The following is a 20,161-nucleotide window of genomic DNA, read 5'->3' on the forward strand; positions in this document are numbered from 1 at the left end:
GACTTTCAGGTTGGTTAAAGGATTAGTTCACTTCCAGAATAAAAATTTCCTGATAATCATTCTGTCTTTCTTTCTTCAGTCGAACAGAAATTAAGGTTTTTGAGGAAAACATTCCAGGATTTTTCTCTATATAGTGGACCAATGGCCTGGGAGCCAATGGCTTGAAGATCCAAATTGCAGATTCAAGTGGCTTTACATGATCCCAGCCAGCGAATAAGGATCTTATCTAGCAAAACGATCAGTCATTTTCTAAAAATAAAAATAAAAATTGACACTTTTTAACCACAAATGCTTAATGCTTATTTTATTTTGCACTACCCTATTTTTTTTAACCAAAGTACACAGACGAAGAACTAACGACGCATGACCTTTCCAATGTTATTATGTACTGTAATGTGTAGAGTCACGGATGCGCATCGCATTTATAGTTATGAAGTATATACTTCAATGTTTTCTTCAAAAACCTTAATTTCTGTTCGACTGAAGAAAGAAAAACATGAACATCTTGGATGACATGGGAATGAGTAAATTATCAGAACATTTTTAAACTGGAAGTGAACTAATCCTTTAAAATTCATGATATTAATAAACATATCATGAACCCACCTGGTTTGATATTTTGTTACCTAAGTTCCTAAGTATCCCCTCACCTTTGACCTTTATCCAGGTGTACGGAGGGCCTGATCTCTCATCCCCACGATTGGCCCAGCTCTGCACCACAAGGCCTCCGAATAACCCTCTACAGGTGGCCAGCACAGGTAACACTGTCACCGTTCGATTCGCATCTGATGCATACGTGAGTGGCAGAGGCTTCAACGCAACCTGGGTAGAAGTTTCTGGAGGTTAGTCACCTGTGTCAACTATAGAATTCTTTTATCTCTAGTTGAATACTATATATTATTAAAATCTTCTCCTTGAAAATTCAGGATGTGGAGGGATTGTCACAGCCCCCAATGGAGAGATCCACTCTCCGCAGTATCCCAACAACTATCCTGACAATGTGGACTGTTCCTGGGTCATCACCGTGGACGTAGGGCATCGAGTCCTCTTCAACTTCACTGATTTGGATATTGAAAATGTCATGTCATGCAGTGTCGATTACGTGGCTGTGAGTAACCTACATTTCTGTGTGTGCATAATGGATGGAGTTTAGACCAGGGGTGCCCAAACTCAGTCCTGAAGGGCAGATGTCTTGCAGAGATTAGCTCCAACCCCAGTTAGACACACCTGAACCAGCTAACCAAGCTCTTACTAGGCATACTACTGTGGAAACTTCCAGACAGGTGTGTTCAGGCAATTTAGATCTAAACTCTGCAGGACACTGCCCGTCCAGGCCCGAGTTTGGGCAGCCCTGGTTTAGACCAATTTATGGACTAAAGTATCATGTTCTACTCTCTAGATCCATGATGGTCCATATGAGTCTTCTCCACTCCTGAGGAAAGTTTGTGGACTATCCAGGCCTCCTCCCATTACATCCACAACAAATGTCATCTATGTTCGCTTCAGGTCAGATCACAGTCAGAACCGTAAAGGCTTCAGTGCCCAGTTCTCAGAAGGTGAGTGCCATCTTCATTAATGAGCCCACAAGATTTTAACATGGCTTGTTCGTTGTTAAACCTCATTGAGTACTCTTATGATTTCCAGCATGTGGATCCACTATAACGGCTGACGACGTGGGTGGGGAGATCGCTTCTCCTCGCTATCCATACTCTTACCCACCCAATCAGAACTGTAGTTGGATCATACGGCCACAGGAGCCATGTAAGTATCCATAATCTCAAAGTCAAAACCAAGGCATTTTGAACATAGAATTCACAAAACCACTCCGTTGTATTGCCTTTATTGTATCTTAACAGATTCTCTGATCTCCTATATTCCTTTCAGTCAACCACGTGACTTTGTCCTTCACTGACTTTGAGATTGAAATGTTGAATAGTAACTGCTCTCATGATCGTGTGGAGATCCTGGATGGAGACAATTACAACGCCCCATCTGTTGGTAAAGATCTCTTCCTGTCAAAGATATAAACTAAATATGTGTGTACTGATGCACTGAATGCTGATGAAGTGGTTAGTAGTAATAAGTAACCTTTCTCCAGGTCGTTACTGTGGGACTGAGTTGCCACATCCAGTCACTTCATTTAGCAATGGCCTGGTGGTAAACTTCGTCTCAGATGCTTCAGTAGGGTTGAAAGGTTTTAGGGCAACCTACATGGCCTCAACCTCAGGTTAGATTTCAATGTTTATTTCAAGTAATGTCATTTTCATTTAGGTTGTGATTTAACACTATTCGGGTACCTGCTTTTCCAGGCTGTGGTGGACTTCTGCATATGGAGTCAGGTGCTTTTAACAGTCCGAACTATCCTGATGTATATCCACCTAATGTGGAGTGTGTGTGGACCATCACCAGTTCCCCTGGGAACCGTCTACAACTATCCTTCATGTAAGCCAGTCAGGATGTTACATTGATTTCACAATTGTAATGGATTCATCAAAACAAACAGTGCTATACTTTGTGTTACAGAATGTTCCAGCTGCAGCAAAGTTCAGACTGCAGTAATGACTACCTAGAGATTCGTGAAGAACACTCCACTGGTACTTTGGTTGGTCGTTTCTGTGGCAACTCCCTTCCTTCCAACTACACCTCTATAATGGGCCACATTCTTTGGATCAAGTTTGTCTCTGACTCCTCAGTCAGCGGAGCTGGATTTAGAGCAGTATTCTCCCACTGTAAGTCAGAGCAATAGATTCTAGTCCATTCTAGAGTGGTTTTGTTGGTTAATGCTGGTTTCCTGGGCCTGAATGATCATTCTGTTCACCAAAAACCTTGGCTCTGGTTGTACAAGAAAGTCTTGCTGGTTCTTCTGAAGTTTTTCTGAATTAAAATCTTACATGGGAATATATTTACTCTTTTTCTGCATCCTCAGTGTATGGAAATGAGATCACGGGCAGTTCGGGACAGATAGCCTCCCCGCTTTACCCCCGCACCTACCCAAACAATGCAGATTACCGCTGGACCGTCACAGTGGACTCAGGTTCCTATGTCCAGATTCAATTCCTGGACATCGACATTGAGGACCTATTCAATTGCTATTATGACCAGCTCAAGGTATGCACTCTTGTTTAAAACATAGACAAATGATCAAAACAAATGATGTAGATGAGGTTGACGATCATAGCTTCTCTTTCCTTAGATATATGATGGTCCGAGCACCAATGCTTTCCTTCTGGGTGTGTTCTGTGGCCTGAACCTGCCTAACTCTGTAAGAAGTTCAGGCAGCTCTATAACGCTTGAGTTTAAATCTGACAGTATATATGGAGGGAAAGGCTTCCTCGTTGAGTGGACAGCTGTTCAGGGCTCTGGTCCTTTGCCAACTATAGCCCCAGGTTAGTTCTCTAAGGAATCTGCCTCTCAAATCATGCTCGACATTGATGCTTGGTCTCATTTCACAATTGTTTACTATTTTGGGTCTTTTCAGGAGCATGTGGAGGATCATTGATAACAGGAGACAATCCCCAGTTCTTATTCTCTCCTGGTTGGCCCGAGGTGTATCAGCATAACCTTGACTGTTCATGGGTAATCCGGTCTCCAAGTTCTATCGTTGAGTTTAATCTGCTCTATCTGGACATGGAAGATGAGGTTTCATGTCTCCATGACAGTCTGGCCATTAGGGATGGTAGGTTTGTCATATGGAGTCACTTCAACATTAATCCCAACTCTAAACTGACATTCATGACTTTATTTTTTTTTTTTTTTTAAGGTGACACCAACTTGTCTCCACTGATTGCAAGTGTTTGTGGACGGCAGCTGCCTGGCTCTCTACACTCTACCGGTGATGCCATGTTCCTTCAGTTCACCTCTGATGGCAGCATTAATGGCAGAGGCTTTAATGCCACCTTTTCCAGAGGTAAACAGCAAGTCCATGAGCCAACTTTTTATCATGATGTGTATTATACATTTAGTTGGACTTTGAGCTATTTTTCTGGTGCCTTCTCCATCAGGTTGTGGTGGCTTCCTCCATACAGACAGAGGGGTTCTAAGTTCTCCTCAGTATCCACAGAACTACAAGCCCAACATGAACTGCAACTGGCAAGTAATGGTCACCCCAGGATTTAGAGTGTCGGTAAATTTCCAAAGTCCTTTCCAAATACAGGGTTATGGCGATCATTGCAGCACAGGTGACTACTTGGAGGTGAGTTATTATAGAAGAAGATAATAGAAAATGTCCTTTTACATATGAAGGAAAAGCTTTAAATAGTTTGATTGTTTTGTATTAGTTACGGAATGGACCTGATGGCAACTCACCGACTCTATCAGGGCGTCTTTGTGGGTCCAGCCCTCCATCCACATTTCAGACCTCAGATAATAGCCTCTATGCCCACTTTGTCTCTGATGGCTCCAATGAGGGGAATGGCTTCAAACTGGTTTTTGAAGCCCACAGTTTAGGTTAATACTTTTATCTAATATAGAATATTCCAGTAATTTTGGATTCATTGGATAATGAAGAGTAAATGAGAGAAAATCTCAATGTTTGTCTTCAGCTTGTGGTGGTCTCATTGAGCTCAATGATGGAGATCCACCAGGATACATCACGTCTCCTAACTACCCATCGAACTACCCCCAAAATATTGACTGTGTATGGATAGTCACTGTACCCAATGGAGAGGCTGTACGACTTGACTTCGAGGGTGATTTCTATATTGAGCCTCATTCTGGGTATGTTTAACATATTTTAAACAATCAAAATGCTCACTTTTGGTACCATATGACCATTGAACATAATCACAATCTTCTCTCCTAGATGTATGTTTGACTACATCGAGGTCCGTGATGGTCCCACATCAAATGCTGATTTGATGGGCAGGCTTTGTGGCAACACCCGCCCATCTACGCAGCATTCATCCGGCACCAACATGTATATACGATTCAGAACTGATCGCAGCGTCACGCATATTGGTTTCAAAGCCAAGTATTCCATTGGTATGCAATCCCCATGATATTTCCAACAGTTTCTGGTTAATTTCCAATGGTTTAAAGAGTATTCTTTCTTTTCTTAGCTACGTGTGGAGGTACCTACATCGGCCAGAATGGTATCATCATAAGCCCTGGTTATCCAGACTCAAATTATCCTGATAACTCTAACTGTGAATGGTATTTGGAAGGTCCCACTGGACACTATCTGACCCTCACCTACACTGCCTTTGACCTGCAGAGCTCCTCCAATTGCAACAATGACTATGTGGAGATACGTGAATACAATGCTTCAGGTTTGGGTTCTCCCTACATAAAAGAGACCTGAGAGTCTTGTTGAATGTTAGGGATAGTAAACCAAACTGTTCTTTCTCACCAGGTCGCCTACTGGGGAAACACTGTGGAAACAGCCTTCCTGCTTCCATGGACACTGGAGACAGTTTTGCCTATGTAAAATTTGTCAGTGATGGCAGCGGGAATGCCGGAGGGTTTAGTTTATCATTTGAAGCCAGTGTTGAAGGCAAGTGTGTTGCCAGTGAATAAAGCTCATGACTACTTACATGACTACTTACATAGTTATGCTGTTGGTTATGGAGCAGTTCCATGGGTAAATGATGATAAGCTGTTGTTGCTCTTGTAGAGTGTGGAGGCGATCTGAACGCACCATTCGGCACCATATCATCTCCCAACTACCCCAATCTTTACCCTCACAGCCGAGTATGCCGCTGGAGAATCACTGTTCCTCAGGGTCGTAGGGTCACTCTTACGATCAATGATCTGAGGCTGGAGGACCATGGCACCTGTGCATATGACTATGTGGAGGTGAGGTCATCTGTATGTTTCTGTTAACTAAGCATTCAAACTATGTATTGCTTTCTCTGAATATTGTTTAATTCAGTGCTTTAACACTGCCTGACTCTTGGGTTGGTAGGTCATAAATGGTCTGACACCCAGTAGCCCAAGATTGAATCGGTTATGTGGTACAGTCCCTGCTGGTACCCAGATCAAATCTTCTGGGAATACTATGCTTGTAATTTTCAAAACGAATTCAGCTGGGTCTAATGGTGGATTCACGGCAGATTACTCTTCAGAAGAGGACGCAGGTGAGAAAGAAGAACTTAGTGCTTTGAACATTAGCATATGTTTTTTGGGTCCTGATTTGATTGGTGAATCTTTGTCCTTTTGGTAGTCTGTGGTGGGACACTCCGTGAACCTGGAAACTTCACCTCGCCTGACTTTGGCAATGGAAACTACAGCAACAACCTGAACTGTGAATGGCTGATCCAGAACCCACATCATACAAATTCCTCCATTGTGGTCATTATAGAAGAGCTCTATCTAGAGCATCACCAAACCTGTGATTGGGACTTCTTGGAGTTCAGATTGGGTAAGAGTTTTCAAATCCAATAAGAGAGACTTAACACTTCACTATATTTTAAAACTGTTACTGATGAGCAAACATTTGTGGGATGTTTTGTCTCTTTCTTTCTTTGTAGGAGATATGAATGGAGAGTTCTTGACTCGTTTCTGTGGTCAGTCCCCTCCTAGGAACCCCATAGTAGTGTCCACCCCTGAACTCTGGGTTCAGTTCGTGTCTGATGAGGATGTGGGTGATCTGGGCTTTAAAGCCACGTACTACTATTCAGGTACCGTCGTTCAATCGGTGACACTTTGACAGATCTATCTCTGCTCTTTAAAATTCTGCATGAGCTCAAACTATGATTTTCCTCAGAATGTGGAGGATCACAAAGTGGAGGGGAGGGTGCCATCTCTAGTCCTGGATATCCCAATAACTACCCCGGCCCGAGCCGCTGTACTTGGCTTCTTGAGGCTCCGGTGGGCCACACTATCACTGTAAGTTAAGACTGCTTCTTGGGTCTGCTGGTTTCTTTAAACCTTTACAGTGAAGTTCATCATTAACGTCACATAATTTCCATCCATTCCAGCTCACTTTTACTTACTTTGAAGTGGAGGAACACAACCAGTGCACCTGGGATTCAGTGACGATCTTCAATGGAGCCTCACCGGGAGCCCCAGTCATTGGTCAATACTGTGGCAACAACTCTCCAGGAACTATCCAATCAGGCTCCAACAAGTTAGTTATATTGTTCCTTGCTGATCATACAGTGTCCAGAGGAGGATTTACTGCCACCTGGTCATCAGACTCATCAGGTATGTGTGTTTATATATACTCTTCTGAAAGTGTTATACGTCAAATATCGGATTACTTTTTCCTAAAATTTCTTTCTTTTCTTCAGGATGTGGAGGAATTATCCATGCTGATACCGGCACCATCAAATCTCCCAATTACCCTCAGAATTTCCCAGCCAATGCTGAATGTACCTGGACTATCATCGCCCACGATGGAAACCATCTAGAGATGGGCTTTGCTAGTAACTTCGAGATCCCAGACTCAAGTGGACAGTGTCAAAGCAGTTACATCAAGGTAAACAGATAACCATTTCAAAACCTTTCCCATTGTTGTATTTTCTAAGAGCCATCTGGTGATTTATATTTTGCATTTTGTCTATATTGTCTACATACAGATGTGGTCTGACAATGTACAGAATGATGATAATCTCTTAGCCACTGGTTGTGGCACTACAGCCCCTGCTGTAGTCGTTGCACCCCGAAATGTTATTACGGCTCGTTTCCAGTCCTCAGAAACACTCGGCAAAGGCTTCTCTGCTGCATTCTACACTAGTATGTATGGTATTGGTTGTTCTTCAAAAGTTTTCATCCCGTCTATAATTGAAATAACGTAATGTCTCTATTTCGCATCATTCTTTAGGGTGTGGGGCCAATTTCACAGCCTCAACTGGCCGTGTCATAACTCCAAACTACCCAGACCTCTACCCGATTAACTCGAACTGTGATTACATCATTGATGCTGGAGATCAGTCTGTGGTTGTGCTTACTTTTAAAACTTTCCAGTTAGAAGGTATGCACTTCCTCAAAAATCACAAATTGTTTTATACATCTTGACATGAGGGATCTAAAAAATGTAAAAAATGGCTTTCCATCTCCTCTATAGCACACTCCGTGTGTGTCTACGATGGTGTGAGAATCTATAGTGGCACCACCGCCACTGGTACTCCCTTGGCTACTCTTTGTGGACATACCATCCCAGGGACCTTCACCACATTTGGACCAATGCTCATCAAGTTCTACTCTGATTCTGTCATCAGTGACAATGGCTTCCTGGCAGAATACAGAAGCATACGTAAGCCTCAACCACAAAGCAAACTGTACATTTAATGCAATACTTTTTTGGTTGTCTTTATACTTTATTGTGTGCTGATAAAGAGTGTGGCTTGGATGTAAGTGTATGCTAGAGTAAGTTTGGGTTGTTTATCATTGCAGTAATGATGATCTGATTCACTGAGCCCACAAATGTGGAATGAGAGGACGCTGCACTTTTCAAACAATATGAGGGGATTTGGGAGAATATGCAAATATGCAAGAGAATTCCATTGCAGATTCCACTGCTACTTCCACAAACAAACTCATTCACTGTAAATGGTGCACAATAGAAATGCACAGTCAAGTGCTCTTTGACTTAGTGCTGTATGGGAAGACAGCCCAAATTTCTCAAAGAATAGCTGCCAGCCTCAAGCACATGAACAAGACATTTAAATACAATTAAAAGAGAAGTTTTTCTTTCTTTAGTCGCAAAGAAATTAAGTTTGAAGAAAAGATTCCATGTGTGATTATTCCATGTCTATAATTCCTGTGTGTATATATAACAATATGTGTATTTATGTGTTTTTTACAGCATGTGGTGGCGTGTATAATGGTACTGCTGGGACAATCAGTAGTCCATCTCATGCTATCTCCAACTACCACCACAATATCAACTGCACATACCACATAATTGTGCGTGACAACCGTGTCATCGATCTCAAGTGAGTTTGATCCAATTTAAGTGATCTGAATTAGTCATATGATTAGGAAAAGTTTTGAAAATGTATTGTTATAGACATAATTACAGGATTTATACAGATACTATAAAATGGACTTTTCAAGCACTGCTTTTTGTGATTTTTAAGGATTTAATCAGAGATCTCACTAAAACTCAATGTCTTCTCTTTCAAATTCTAAATTCTAAAGATAGACTAATAGAAATATACTAAAAAATGGCAAAAAATAAAGTGAAGCACATGCAAAGTATCACTACTAAAGTGTTACAAAGTATACTACACTTTTATAGAAAAGCCATGGTTAATATTCTTAGGGATTTGTCTCAATAATGATTCTCAAACCATCATTTCAGATCAGGACTCGGAACGCGGATCATGAAATTTGACTTAGACCGTAACTTTGCGCATCGTGAATCATTCAATTTAGATTGGGACTTCAAATTGCGTATCACGAATCATTTGATTTGATTCATTCATGAAATAATTCACAAACCCGTTTTGATCTTAATTAAATGATTCACGATATGCACAGTCCCGATCTAAACCTAATGATTTGCGATCCCGCCTGAGGTTCCAATCTAAATTAAATGATTTGTGATACACAAGTCCCGATTTGAAACAAATGATTCGTGACACGTGATCTGATCGGAGCGCTTTGAAACAGTGAATCATTTTGCGACACAATAATTTAACTGATTCGGAGTTTCGAAAAGCTCAGTTTCACCCATCGCATGCTTTTTAAAAACATTACAAGCGATGTTGAAATTCAAAAATTAATGGCTCTTTTAATTTGATCTGGTTTTTGCTAGTGAATCACTTGAAATGAATGGTCGAAGTCATGAGTTTGAATCAGTCGGAGCGGTTTCAGCATAAATGGCTCACTGATTTGGTTCATCTGTTTTTTTTGTCTTCAGCCATGTTTACACAAAATTGTCAGTACTACTGGCTTAGCTCGCTAGTTTTATGACATTAACTGAAATAAGCGAAAAAGGTATGATGTTTTTTGAATTGCATAAATTTTGCTGGGAAAGATATGTGATTGAAAAAAGGAAACAATTATTTCATACATTTTAGAGGCACTTTTCAAGGGTTTTTTTCAGGCCTTAAATTTCAAAAAGTTAAAAAAGAGCACAAATTCAGATATTTTTGATGCAATGCAACTAACACGTTCAAGGCCCAGAAAGGTAGTAAGGACATTGTTAAAATAGTCCATGTGACATCAGTGGTTTAGCCACAGTGTTATGAAGCTACGAGAATACTTTTTGTGTGCAAAAAAACAAAAACAATGACTTTATTCAACAATTTCTCTTTCGTGTAAGTCTTCACCACACAAAATCGTGGTTGAACCACTGATGTCACATGGACTATTTTAACAATGTCCTTGCTACCTTTCTGGGCCATAAACATGGTAGCTGCATTGCTGTCTATGAAAGCTCTCGGATTTCATCAAAAATATCCTAATTAGTGCTCCGATGATAAACGCAGGTTCCTCGTCCTCACCCACATTCCCTTTGGTCTACACACATATCTGGTTCCAAACAAGAACAGCAATAAAAGAAAAAATCTTTACAGCTCAAATCCTACTAGGTATCCATCATGCTCGCTGTGTTCCACCAGAGAGAGACAGATGCTCAAAGACAAAAGCATTCTGGTATTGATCACCTGTCTTTCTCTTTGTTCAGTAAACCCCACTGAGATCCTGTATGGATGACAGGAAACCCTTCACCCATAATCAGTCCCTAAAGGCTTTTTTTTCAGGGAAACCCTCCTACCCCCCTCTCTCATTAGTAGTATCACTTTTTGAAAAACTGGATTGTTCTGCAACATTTCCTCATCAACTGTATGTATTTTTTCCGGTCCAAAAGGTTCAACTCTTTCAGTCTGGAAGCCTCCTCGAACTGCCGCTATGACCATGTGGCGGTATATGATGGAGAAAACACTCTGGCACCACTAATGGGCAAGTTCTGTGGACGGGAACTGCCGCCCAACCTCAGATCTTCATCCAAGAACCTGTATGTTGAGTTCATTACAGATGCATCGATAGCGGCGGAGGGTTGGAGAGCAACCTACAGCGAGACTTTAGGTAGTGTTTCTCCATCTTCTCAGTAAATAAAGCACATCTCATTTTAGCCCTGTTACAAAACATAGTGAGCTTAAAACTAAAGGTTCTTTACTGGAATCTTTGACATCCATAGAACCTTTTAATTCTACAAAAGGTTCTTTAAAGTAGAAAAAGATTCCGTTTACTGAAAGGCTCTTTGTGGAACCAAAGATGATTCTTTTATGACATCGTCTGATTCAAAAGTATCTGACAGGTCAAGATGTGTGATACTTTGACACTGTTCCTTTATGGTTCTCATTTTGGGATAGTGTGAAGGATGATTTCATAGTGAATCACAAAGACAAAGATCTCATTGAGGACTGAACAAAGAGTTCAGGGGTCATAAACAGTGTTCTTTGTAGCAGCTTTGTGCTTTAAAGCATCTGATGCAGCAGTCACTTCAGGATGACCAGGCTCTTTAAGAACTGAGTTGTAGACACTTTTGTAGCCCATCTCTGGGGGTGTGAGTGAACCGCCCTGTCTGACAACTGCCACTGTTGTTCTTGGAGAACAACACAGCTTATTCAGACCACAAGAGTCTGTTCCCTCGTCCTGACAGAAAACAAGACATAAGTCTTGGCCAGTGCTGTCAAACAGCCAATAAAGTACTCCTAATTCTTTTGTTGTGTCCTACAATTTATATGGAAATTAACACAGTATTTTTGTGGCTGGTTTTAGGATGAATTTACATTAACAGTTATATACCTTTAATTAATTTATTAAATGAAATTTGACATTACATTATTGAATTTATTTATATTTATTTGTATTTAAAAAAAACTATATTAACTTTATTATAATATTAATTGTAACGTAATGTTTACTTATGTATTTATTCTTATAGTATTGACGTCATGTAATATTAACTTCAGTTTTAGTTTTTAGTTTAGTTTTAGTAAATTTTTACGTTTAGTCAGAGACACATGGTATCATCTATTATATATATATATTATGTACACTGAATTAGAGGTTACATTATTGAGTTTATTTTACATTCATTTTTATATTTTAAAAACGATATTATTTTAACTTTATTATTATAATATGAATTCACTTTAATTGTAATCTTTTATTTTTATCGGCCAGGGCTGTCAAAGAACCAATACTTCTCATTTTTTTGCTGTGTCCTACAATTTATATGAAAATTAACACAGTATTTTTGTGGCTGGTTAGAATTTTACATTATTGCATTTATTTTAAATTAATAAATATTTATTTAAAAAACAATATTATATTAACTTTATTATTATTATTATTATTATTATTATATTTATTGTAATCTACATTTACATTTAGCAGATGCTTTTATCCAAAGCGACTTACAAAAGAAATAACTATAGAATCTATATCTATATACAAAAAAAAAAAAACATATAATAATATTAACTTATTAACTTCAATTTATTTTTGTGGTTGTAAATCTACATTATATTATATATAATTACTGGTGCATATTTTATTTATTTATTTATAATATATGTCATTGTTGTAATCACGTCATATAATATTAACTTCAATATTTTATTTACTTATATAAATGTAAATAAATGTAGTTATATATTTTTAATTTCTTCCTATCATAATAATAACTTCATATAATATTAACTTACATTTTTGTTTTAGTTTAGTTTTAGCAAATTTTTACCTTTAGTCAGACACATGGTATCATCAATGATATACATTTAATTCATTTATTGAATGAAATTTGAGATTACATTGATTTTATTTTACATTCATTTTTGTTTTAAAAATATAATATTGGTTTAATTTTTATATGAACTTTACTTTAGTTGCAAAGTTAATAACTACATTTTATTACCTTAATATAATATTAACTAATATAGTATTAATATTTTATATTATATATATGAATATTATGTAATATTATGTTTTACTTTGATAATATTAACTTAAATTGTATATAACATTTTATAATACGTCATTGTAATATTCACATCATATAATATTAACTTCAATATTTTATTTACTTATATAATTGTAAATAATGCTGTTATATAATTTTATTTATTCTTATAATATTAACTTCATATAATATTAACTAAAATTTTTGTTTTAGATTAGTTTTTAGCTTTTACCTTTAGTCAGACACAAGGTATTATCAATATAGAGTTAATTCATTTATTGAATGAAATTTGAGATTACATTGATTATTATTATTTTTTTTACTTTCTTACAGTAATATTAAATTAAATTTTATTTTTGTGAATGTTAATCTATATTATATATAATTAATATTATACATATTTTTATTTATTTATAATATATGTAATTGTAATGTTCACTTCATACAATATTAACTTATGTAAATAAATATTTCTTTATTGTTATTATAATATTAACTTCATATAATTTTTTTTATTTAAATTTTAGTTTAGTTTTAGTACATTTTTTAAATCAGAGACGCATGGTATCATGTGAAAGAAATTATTATTATTTTTTTTTTTTTTTTAAATAAATCTGCCTATAGTTAACTTGGACAACTTTTAAGAGTATACTAGGTTTTGAATCTCTAAAAGACAAAAAGTCACATTTTGTCACTTTTGTGGACATTGCTGCCTCCTGCAGGTGGTTTCCTGAAAGCACATCCTATAGTAGTTGTAAATCTCTCTCACTCTCTCTTTCCATCTCCTCATCCGTTGTTTTCATCCGCTCCAGGTCCTCAGCAAGGCTGTGGCGGCTACCTGACGTCCCCCACCGGACTGTTTGGTTCTCCTGATATTGACATGAATGGGCAGTACGAGGCACGTTTGAACTGTATGTGGATCATTGCTGCGGAGGTCAATAAAGCCATTAACCTCACATTCACAAACTTTGACGTCGAGGGCCCCACTGGAACCGTCTGCAGATACGATTATGTCAAGGTAAAAACATCACAACAATTTAAAATGCAGCATAATGTCCAAAACACACTATATATTTATACTTGCGTCTCACCCATCTGTAGATCTATGATGGTGACAGTACTATATATCCACTGGGTGGCACATTCTGTGGAGATGTAGTACCTGCCCCCTTCATCTCGGCCAGTAACTTCCTGACCGTGCACTTCATCTCGGACGGCACCGTTCAACGTCGTGGTTTCAATGCCACCTACAGCACAATAAACAGTAAGATTGAACGTTGGCCTGTGGTTTTATCATTGCAGGTCATTTCATGTTGAATCAGTCATGCTAAAATGCTTTTTCACACTTTAGGTATCTGTGGAGGTGCGTTCAACGCCACAGCAACATCTCAGACCATCACATCCCCGTATTACCCCAACGCCTACCCGCCGTTCACCTCTTGCCGCTGGGTGTTGGATGCACCTTCTCAGGAGGTGGTGAAAGTGTCTGTTCAGCAGTTTCATCTGGACTCCAGCCAGAGCTGCACCAGCAACTTCCTGGAGTTGAAGGACTTCCCTCTGGTGAGACTCAACCGCAGCCTTGCTAATTAACTAAAACAATATATAAAATCTCTCAGGTCACAACGGCACATCATTTTCTTAGACTAGACACATTTTTTATTTAGTTTTGACTTTTCGTCCTCAATGAGACAATGATTTTGTCCATTGAAATAGGAGTGTTTACGTGTTGTTGTATGTATGTGAAAACGACAATATGGTCCGTGTCAGTATGGATGAGCAAGTTTTAGAAAACACTAGTGTGGATGGAGAGTGTTGTATATACATATATCTGATTTAATGTAGACAGCCCTAGTAGTAGAAAAAAAAAATCTTAATTTTTAATTTAATTTGCAATTTTAATTAGTTACTTTTTGTGCTTATGTCATTTCTATTATTTTCTTAAATATTACTATTTAGGTTTAATTTATTCTTATTTCAGTTTTAGTTTATATTTCTTTTGCTTCATCTTAAATATCCGCTTTATTTTAATTAACAAAAATGTTTTTAATAGTTTTAGTTAATGATAGTAACTCTGTTTCAATTCTAATTATCTCAAGATTACACTGGATTGCAGAACAAAATTTATTTTGTAGTTTAGTTGCTTTTTTGTGCTTTTGTTATTTTTATTATTTTCTTAAATATTACTATTTAGGTTTAATTTATTTTTATTTCAGTTTTATTTTTAGTTGCATTTTAGTTTTTATTTTGAAGCATTCATTTTAATGCTTCAGCTGAAACATCAGCTTTATATTAACTAACAAAAATGTTTTTAAATTTAATATTAGTTGCATTTTTTGTGCTTTTGTCATTTCTGTTATTTTCTTAAATATTACTATTTAGGTTTAATTTTTTATTTCAGTTTTAGTTGCAATTTTAGTTTTTTTTTTTTACTCCTTTCTAGTTAGACATCATAATGCTTCAGCTTGATCCCAAAATTACAGAATTGCAGAACAAAATGTATTTTTTAATTTAATTTAATATTAGTTACTTTCTTGTGCTTTCGCCATTTCTGTTATTTTTAAATGTTACTATTTAGGTTTAATTTATTTTTATTTCAGTTTTATGATTAGTTGCATTTTAGTTTATATTTTTTTCCTGTTATTTTAATGCCTCATTTGAAACATTAGCTTTATTTGAATTAACAAAAATGTTTTTAATACTTTTAGTTTTAGTAACTGTTTCAATCCTAATTATCCCAAGATTACACTGAATTGTAGAACAAAATTTAATATTTAATTTAATATTAGTAACTTTGTGCTTTTGCCATTTGTTATTTTTTTTAAGGTTACTATTCAGTATTACTATAGTTTTACTATTTATTAATTTATTTTTATTTCAGTTTTATTTTTAGTTGCATTTTAGTTTTTATTTCTTTCCAGTAATTGTTAATGCTTTATTTGAATTAACAAAAATGTTTTTAATAGTTTTAATTTCAGTTAATAATAGTCACTCTTTCAATCCTAATTATCCCAGGATCACACTGGATTGCAGAACAAAATTTAATTTAATATTAAAAACATTTTTTTGTGCTTTTGTCATTTCTATTATATTCTTAAATATTACTATTTAGGGTTAATTTTTTTTTTTTTAGTTGTATTTTTTTGTTGCATTTTATTTTTTATATATTTTTTTTATTTTAGATTTCTTTTTATTTTATTTATAAACATACAAATGTTTTTAATCGTTTTCGGTAACTCTGTTTTAATCACACACATATATGTATACACACTCACACACACACTTTTTTTTTTAATAAAAATTGACCTTATTGCATGTGAATTTAATATACAATATAAAATTAATTTAGTTTTTTTTTTTTTTTTATAAAGGTTTTTTGTAACCTTTATTCTAACATTTTTCCATTTTCCATTAAATTTTGCCATTTATCATACAGTAATGTGCATTTATTGAAGTTTGCTGAAGTTTACTTTCATCTTGTATTTTGGCATCAGAACGTCTTTACCTTTTTTTTTATGTGTGTGTCGTGTTTCAGGGAGATTATGGACAGGCTCACAAGTTCTGTGGCAGTGACTCAACTGTGGCAGATTTCTACAGTTACGGCCGGACCATGCACATCTCCTTCAAATCAGAAGCCTTTATGACTGGCAATGGATTCAGTCTCACATATCAGGTGGCAGGTGAGTCCTTTTCCTGTGATTACTAGAAGTGTTTTTACTCGTCTTAGTCTGATTATGTTGTTATTGTGTGTGTGTATATGTCTGAACTTTGTGTATCTGCAGGATGCAGCAGGGTGTATGAACAGGAATATGGTTACCTTAAGAGCCCAGGCTGGCCTGACGTATATCCTCATAATATTGAATGCAGCATCGTACTGCAGGCCCCACAGAACAGCTACATCTCTCTGTTCTTCACCAGTTTTGATGTGGAAAATCATCCTTCCTGCAACTTTGACTATCTTGAAGTGAGTATAAACATAGTGAAATGGCACCAGATTAACAGCAATGTGAAGAAATAAATGCAAAAACATTTACAGAATGAGGAAATCCTGAACATACTATATGTACATTGGAAGACAGGACAAAGCTCTGTGTAGAATCTGATTAGATTAAATTATTAGCACACTACTATATTTGTGCAGTATATACTAAATACTATTTTTAAAATATGCATTTTTTAATCTACCCATTTATTTATTTATTTATTAAAAACATTAAACATTTTATACAGTAGTAAGCTGCATTATTTAACTATGACCCAGTATTACTAAAACTAAAACTATTACAAATATATATTTTTTTAATTTCTGAAATAAAATACAACAAAAATATTGGATGAAAAATTGTAACTTATTTTAATTTTATAATATTAAATATTAAATGACATTTTTTAACTTAAAATAAATGAAAATTAGAAATGTCTTAGAAAATAACTGAAATTGAAATTCTAAAATGACTAAAACTGAAGTAAACATTTTAAAGGTAAATGGAAATATGTACAAAAGTATTTAAAATGTATATATTGATTAATAAATATTTATATAAAATGTAATTAATATTTTTCAATTTTAATTGTATTTATAATATTAAATATTAGTTATAAAATTATACGTTCTAAAATGACAAAAACTTAAGTAAATATATATTAAAGTTAAATATAAATATTTACAAGGGTATTTAAAATGTATATATTGTTTAATAAATATTTATATAAAATTAAATTGATTTTTTTGCATTTCATTTATAATATTAAAAAACTAATACAATTGAAAAAACACGTACAAATAGTAAACCTTAAATCAAATCAAAAATTAAAAAAATAAAAGCTGATTCAAAATATTTTAATAGCATATAAATAATTCTAAAATAACATATGACCTAAATACATTCATGTTTAATTCAGCAAGCTGTTTAGTTATTGTCTTAAATACAGTTAAATTAAAAATAATAAACATTTCAGTTTTACGTAGAAAAAAATCCTAGTATTTGGGTTTTTTTTAAAAAAATCATAGCTGATATTACTTGAGCTTTATTTGTCACATTGGTAATTTGGTGTCAAGGCAAATGCATTGCCTTATGGGATATGGTACTGCACTGTTGATGCACATTTGGGAAAATGCGAGTCATTTGAATAGTTCATACATGCAAAAGTATTGCATACCTCATAAATACTGTTGAAATAATAAAAGTAGTATGTTACTATGCAGCGCTAACACCTGATTATGATAATGATGAGCTTTCTAATGTTTTTTTCTGCTAATGTAGATCAGAAATGGCAGTACTGCCACAGCGCCTCTGATAGGGAAGTACTGTGGAAGCACACTTCCCAGTCCTGTCTTCCCAGGAGACAACCAGCTCTTCATATATTTCAAGAGTGACTTTACTACAGCCCGCAACGGCTTTGAGATCACCTGGACTTCCTCTCCACAGGGTGAGAATGCAATGCTTATTATATTACAACAATTGCTTATACTGCTGAAAGTTTTATACAAGTCCTAATTGTGCTCCTTTTGTGCATCAAGGTTGTGGAGGTATGTTATATGGAGATCACGGCTCTTTCACCAGTCCAAACTACCCTGGCACTTACGCCAACGGCACTTCCTGTGAGTGGGGAATAAGGGCTCCTAGTGGCAGAATAGTGACGGTCACATTCAACCAGATCAGCATTGACGATCCAGGAGACTGCGAGAACAACTACTTGAAGCTGTATGATGGACCAGATGCTAATTCACCAGCTGTTGGGCCGTACTGTGGAACGGTGTGTGTTTTCAACATCGATAATAATCAGAAATGTTTCTTAAGCAGCAAATTTCAGAAGAATCATGTGACGGTGGAGACTGAAGTAATGATGCTGAAAATTCAGCTTTGATCACAGGAATAAATTACATTTTAAAATATATTCAAATAGAAAAGTGTTATTTTAAATTGCAGTAATATTTCACAATATTTTACTGCATATTTAACCAAATAAATGCACTTCTGAACTGTAGTTCTAAAATTATATACGGATATATAATTATTTTTTGCTTTTTTTTTTTTTTTTTTTTTTTGCAGGAGACAAATATCGCCCCTTTCAGAGCATCTTCAAACCTTGTATTCGTGCAGTTCTCAGCCCAGTCTGCCGTCCTCCCGTCTGGGTTCAGACTCACGTGGAGCAGCTGAGAAGAAATTAAAAAATAAATACTCACACACATACACACACACACACACACAAACTTGTGAACACACTGAGCAATCACGTAAACAGTCACATAATAATATAATATGACCAACATTTGTAGATAATTGTTATTGTTATTGTTATTTTTGTTGCCTTTTTTGAATAATAAAAATTTCATGAAGTTCTTTTCTGAGAGACAATCATAAAATCATTTTAAAAGAAACAACCGAGATATTAAAAACATTTCTTTTGTGATTCGTATATGGAAATATGTCTCTTGAAGTGTGTTTGTGTGTCTCTAACAGTGTCCACCACACAAATCAGTTTCGAAAGCTGTGAATGTTTGACAGTTTTCATGAAAATCTGACTTTTTCAGTGTTTAAGTGCTATAATTGGGTCCTTAGTGTATCTACCAACCCAAAAAATGTGAAAAAGAACCAGTAACTTTAGTATATAATACAGTGTTTTCATGACGGCGTCATCAATTGGCCATTTTGGCGGCACTGAACGTAAATAATGACACTGACCTGAATGAAACTCGCACATTTAGATGATTATTACTGCTGAAAATGGTCAATTATTGTCATGTTTTGGCCTGTACTAAAACATTACTGTTGTAACGAATCAAGAAAAAGAGTGCAAAAAAATGAGAAACAAAAGGTTTTTGTGGTTGGCCAAACTGAACCAGGATTTCCAGGGCAAAAATCTCGACAACATTCATGTTGTTTGTTATCATTTTCAGTCAGGAAGGTGAAATATTAGGCTAATATCTTTATTAATACTGCTCATACGTACCTTTACCACCTATTAACTTTAGTTAGTCAAAATATTGCACCCTTTCCTGCTTACTAAGTCCTTCTCCATATGATTCAGCAGCTTCCACGCATTTTTTACATGGTTTAGACAGCACAAATTAGCAGAACAATGTATTCAGTAGTACATCCAAGTATCGCCAGTATAGCCACTCATCCAGGTAACTGGCGCCATTACAACAGTGGACTTATTTACTGTATATTGCGCTGCTGCCACACATATCTAATATAAACATGCACTTTCTTTCCTGGCTGTTTATCTTCACAGACATAACCGACTGTTTTTGTAACTCCTGTGTGTTTATAACATACACATATGTATTCCACAGTTTAAGAA

The 20,161-nt window shown here is 35.9% G+C and overlaps 1 protein-coding gene across 1 annotated transcript in view; it reads left to right on the forward strand.

The window, feature by feature from the left end:
• cubn (cubilin (intrinsic factor-cobalamin receptor)) overlaps nucleotides 1–19,198 on the forward strand; it is a 47,575-nt gene extending 28,377 nt beyond the window's left edge. The window contains 38 exon segments of the mRNA XM_051097823.1: nucleotides 668–842; nucleotides 927–1,108; nucleotides 1,400–1,556; nucleotides 1,645–1,761; nucleotides 1,885–1,998; nucleotides 2,099–2,227; nucleotides 2,310–2,442; nucleotides 2,524–2,729; nucleotides 2,927–3,108; nucleotides 3,194–3,386; nucleotides 3,479–3,676; nucleotides 3,761–3,907; nucleotides 4,002–4,192; nucleotides 4,278–4,446; nucleotides 4,542–4,716; nucleotides 4,802–4,980; nucleotides 5,058–5,267; nucleotides 5,351–5,491; nucleotides 5,612–5,793; nucleotides 5,903–6,074; nucleotides 6,161–6,358; nucleotides 6,468–6,617; nucleotides 6,704–6,825; nucleotides 6,918–7,143; nucleotides 7,230–7,417; nucleotides 7,518–7,674; nucleotides 7,763–7,912; nucleotides 8,006–8,194; nucleotides 8,747–8,876; nucleotides 10,757–10,974; nucleotides 13,669–13,874; nucleotides 13,958–14,120; nucleotides 14,208–14,416; nucleotides 16,389–16,533; nucleotides 16,636–16,817; nucleotides 18,118–18,283; nucleotides 18,375–18,610; nucleotides 18,907–19,198. Of these exon segments, the coding sequence (XP_050953780.1) occupies nucleotides 668–842; nucleotides 927–1,108; nucleotides 1,400–1,556; nucleotides 1,645–1,761; nucleotides 1,885–1,998; nucleotides 2,099–2,227; nucleotides 2,310–2,442; nucleotides 2,524–2,729; nucleotides 2,927–3,108; nucleotides 3,194–3,386; nucleotides 3,479–3,676; nucleotides 3,761–3,907; nucleotides 4,002–4,192; nucleotides 4,278–4,446; nucleotides 4,542–4,716; nucleotides 4,802–4,980; nucleotides 5,058–5,267; nucleotides 5,351–5,491; nucleotides 5,612–5,793; nucleotides 5,903–6,074; nucleotides 6,161–6,358; nucleotides 6,468–6,617; nucleotides 6,704–6,825; nucleotides 6,918–7,143; nucleotides 7,230–7,417; nucleotides 7,518–7,674; nucleotides 7,763–7,912; nucleotides 8,006–8,194; nucleotides 8,747–8,876; nucleotides 10,757–10,974; nucleotides 13,669–13,874; nucleotides 13,958–14,120; nucleotides 14,208–14,416; nucleotides 16,389–16,533; nucleotides 16,636–16,817; nucleotides 18,118–18,283; nucleotides 18,375–18,610; nucleotides 18,907–19,014 (6,495 nt within the window). The 3' untranslated portion in view covers nucleotides 19,015–19,198.
• Nucleotides 19,199–20,161: the final 963 nt, after the last annotated feature.

This window comes from Labeo rohita, chromosome 24 (genome assembly GCF_022985175.1).
Source record: "Labeo rohita strain BAU-BD-2019 chromosome 24, IGBB_LRoh.1.0, whole genome shotgun sequence".
NCBI classification, from domain to species: domain Eukaryota; kingdom Metazoa; phylum Chordata; class Actinopteri; order Cypriniformes; family Cyprinidae; genus Labeo; species Labeo rohita.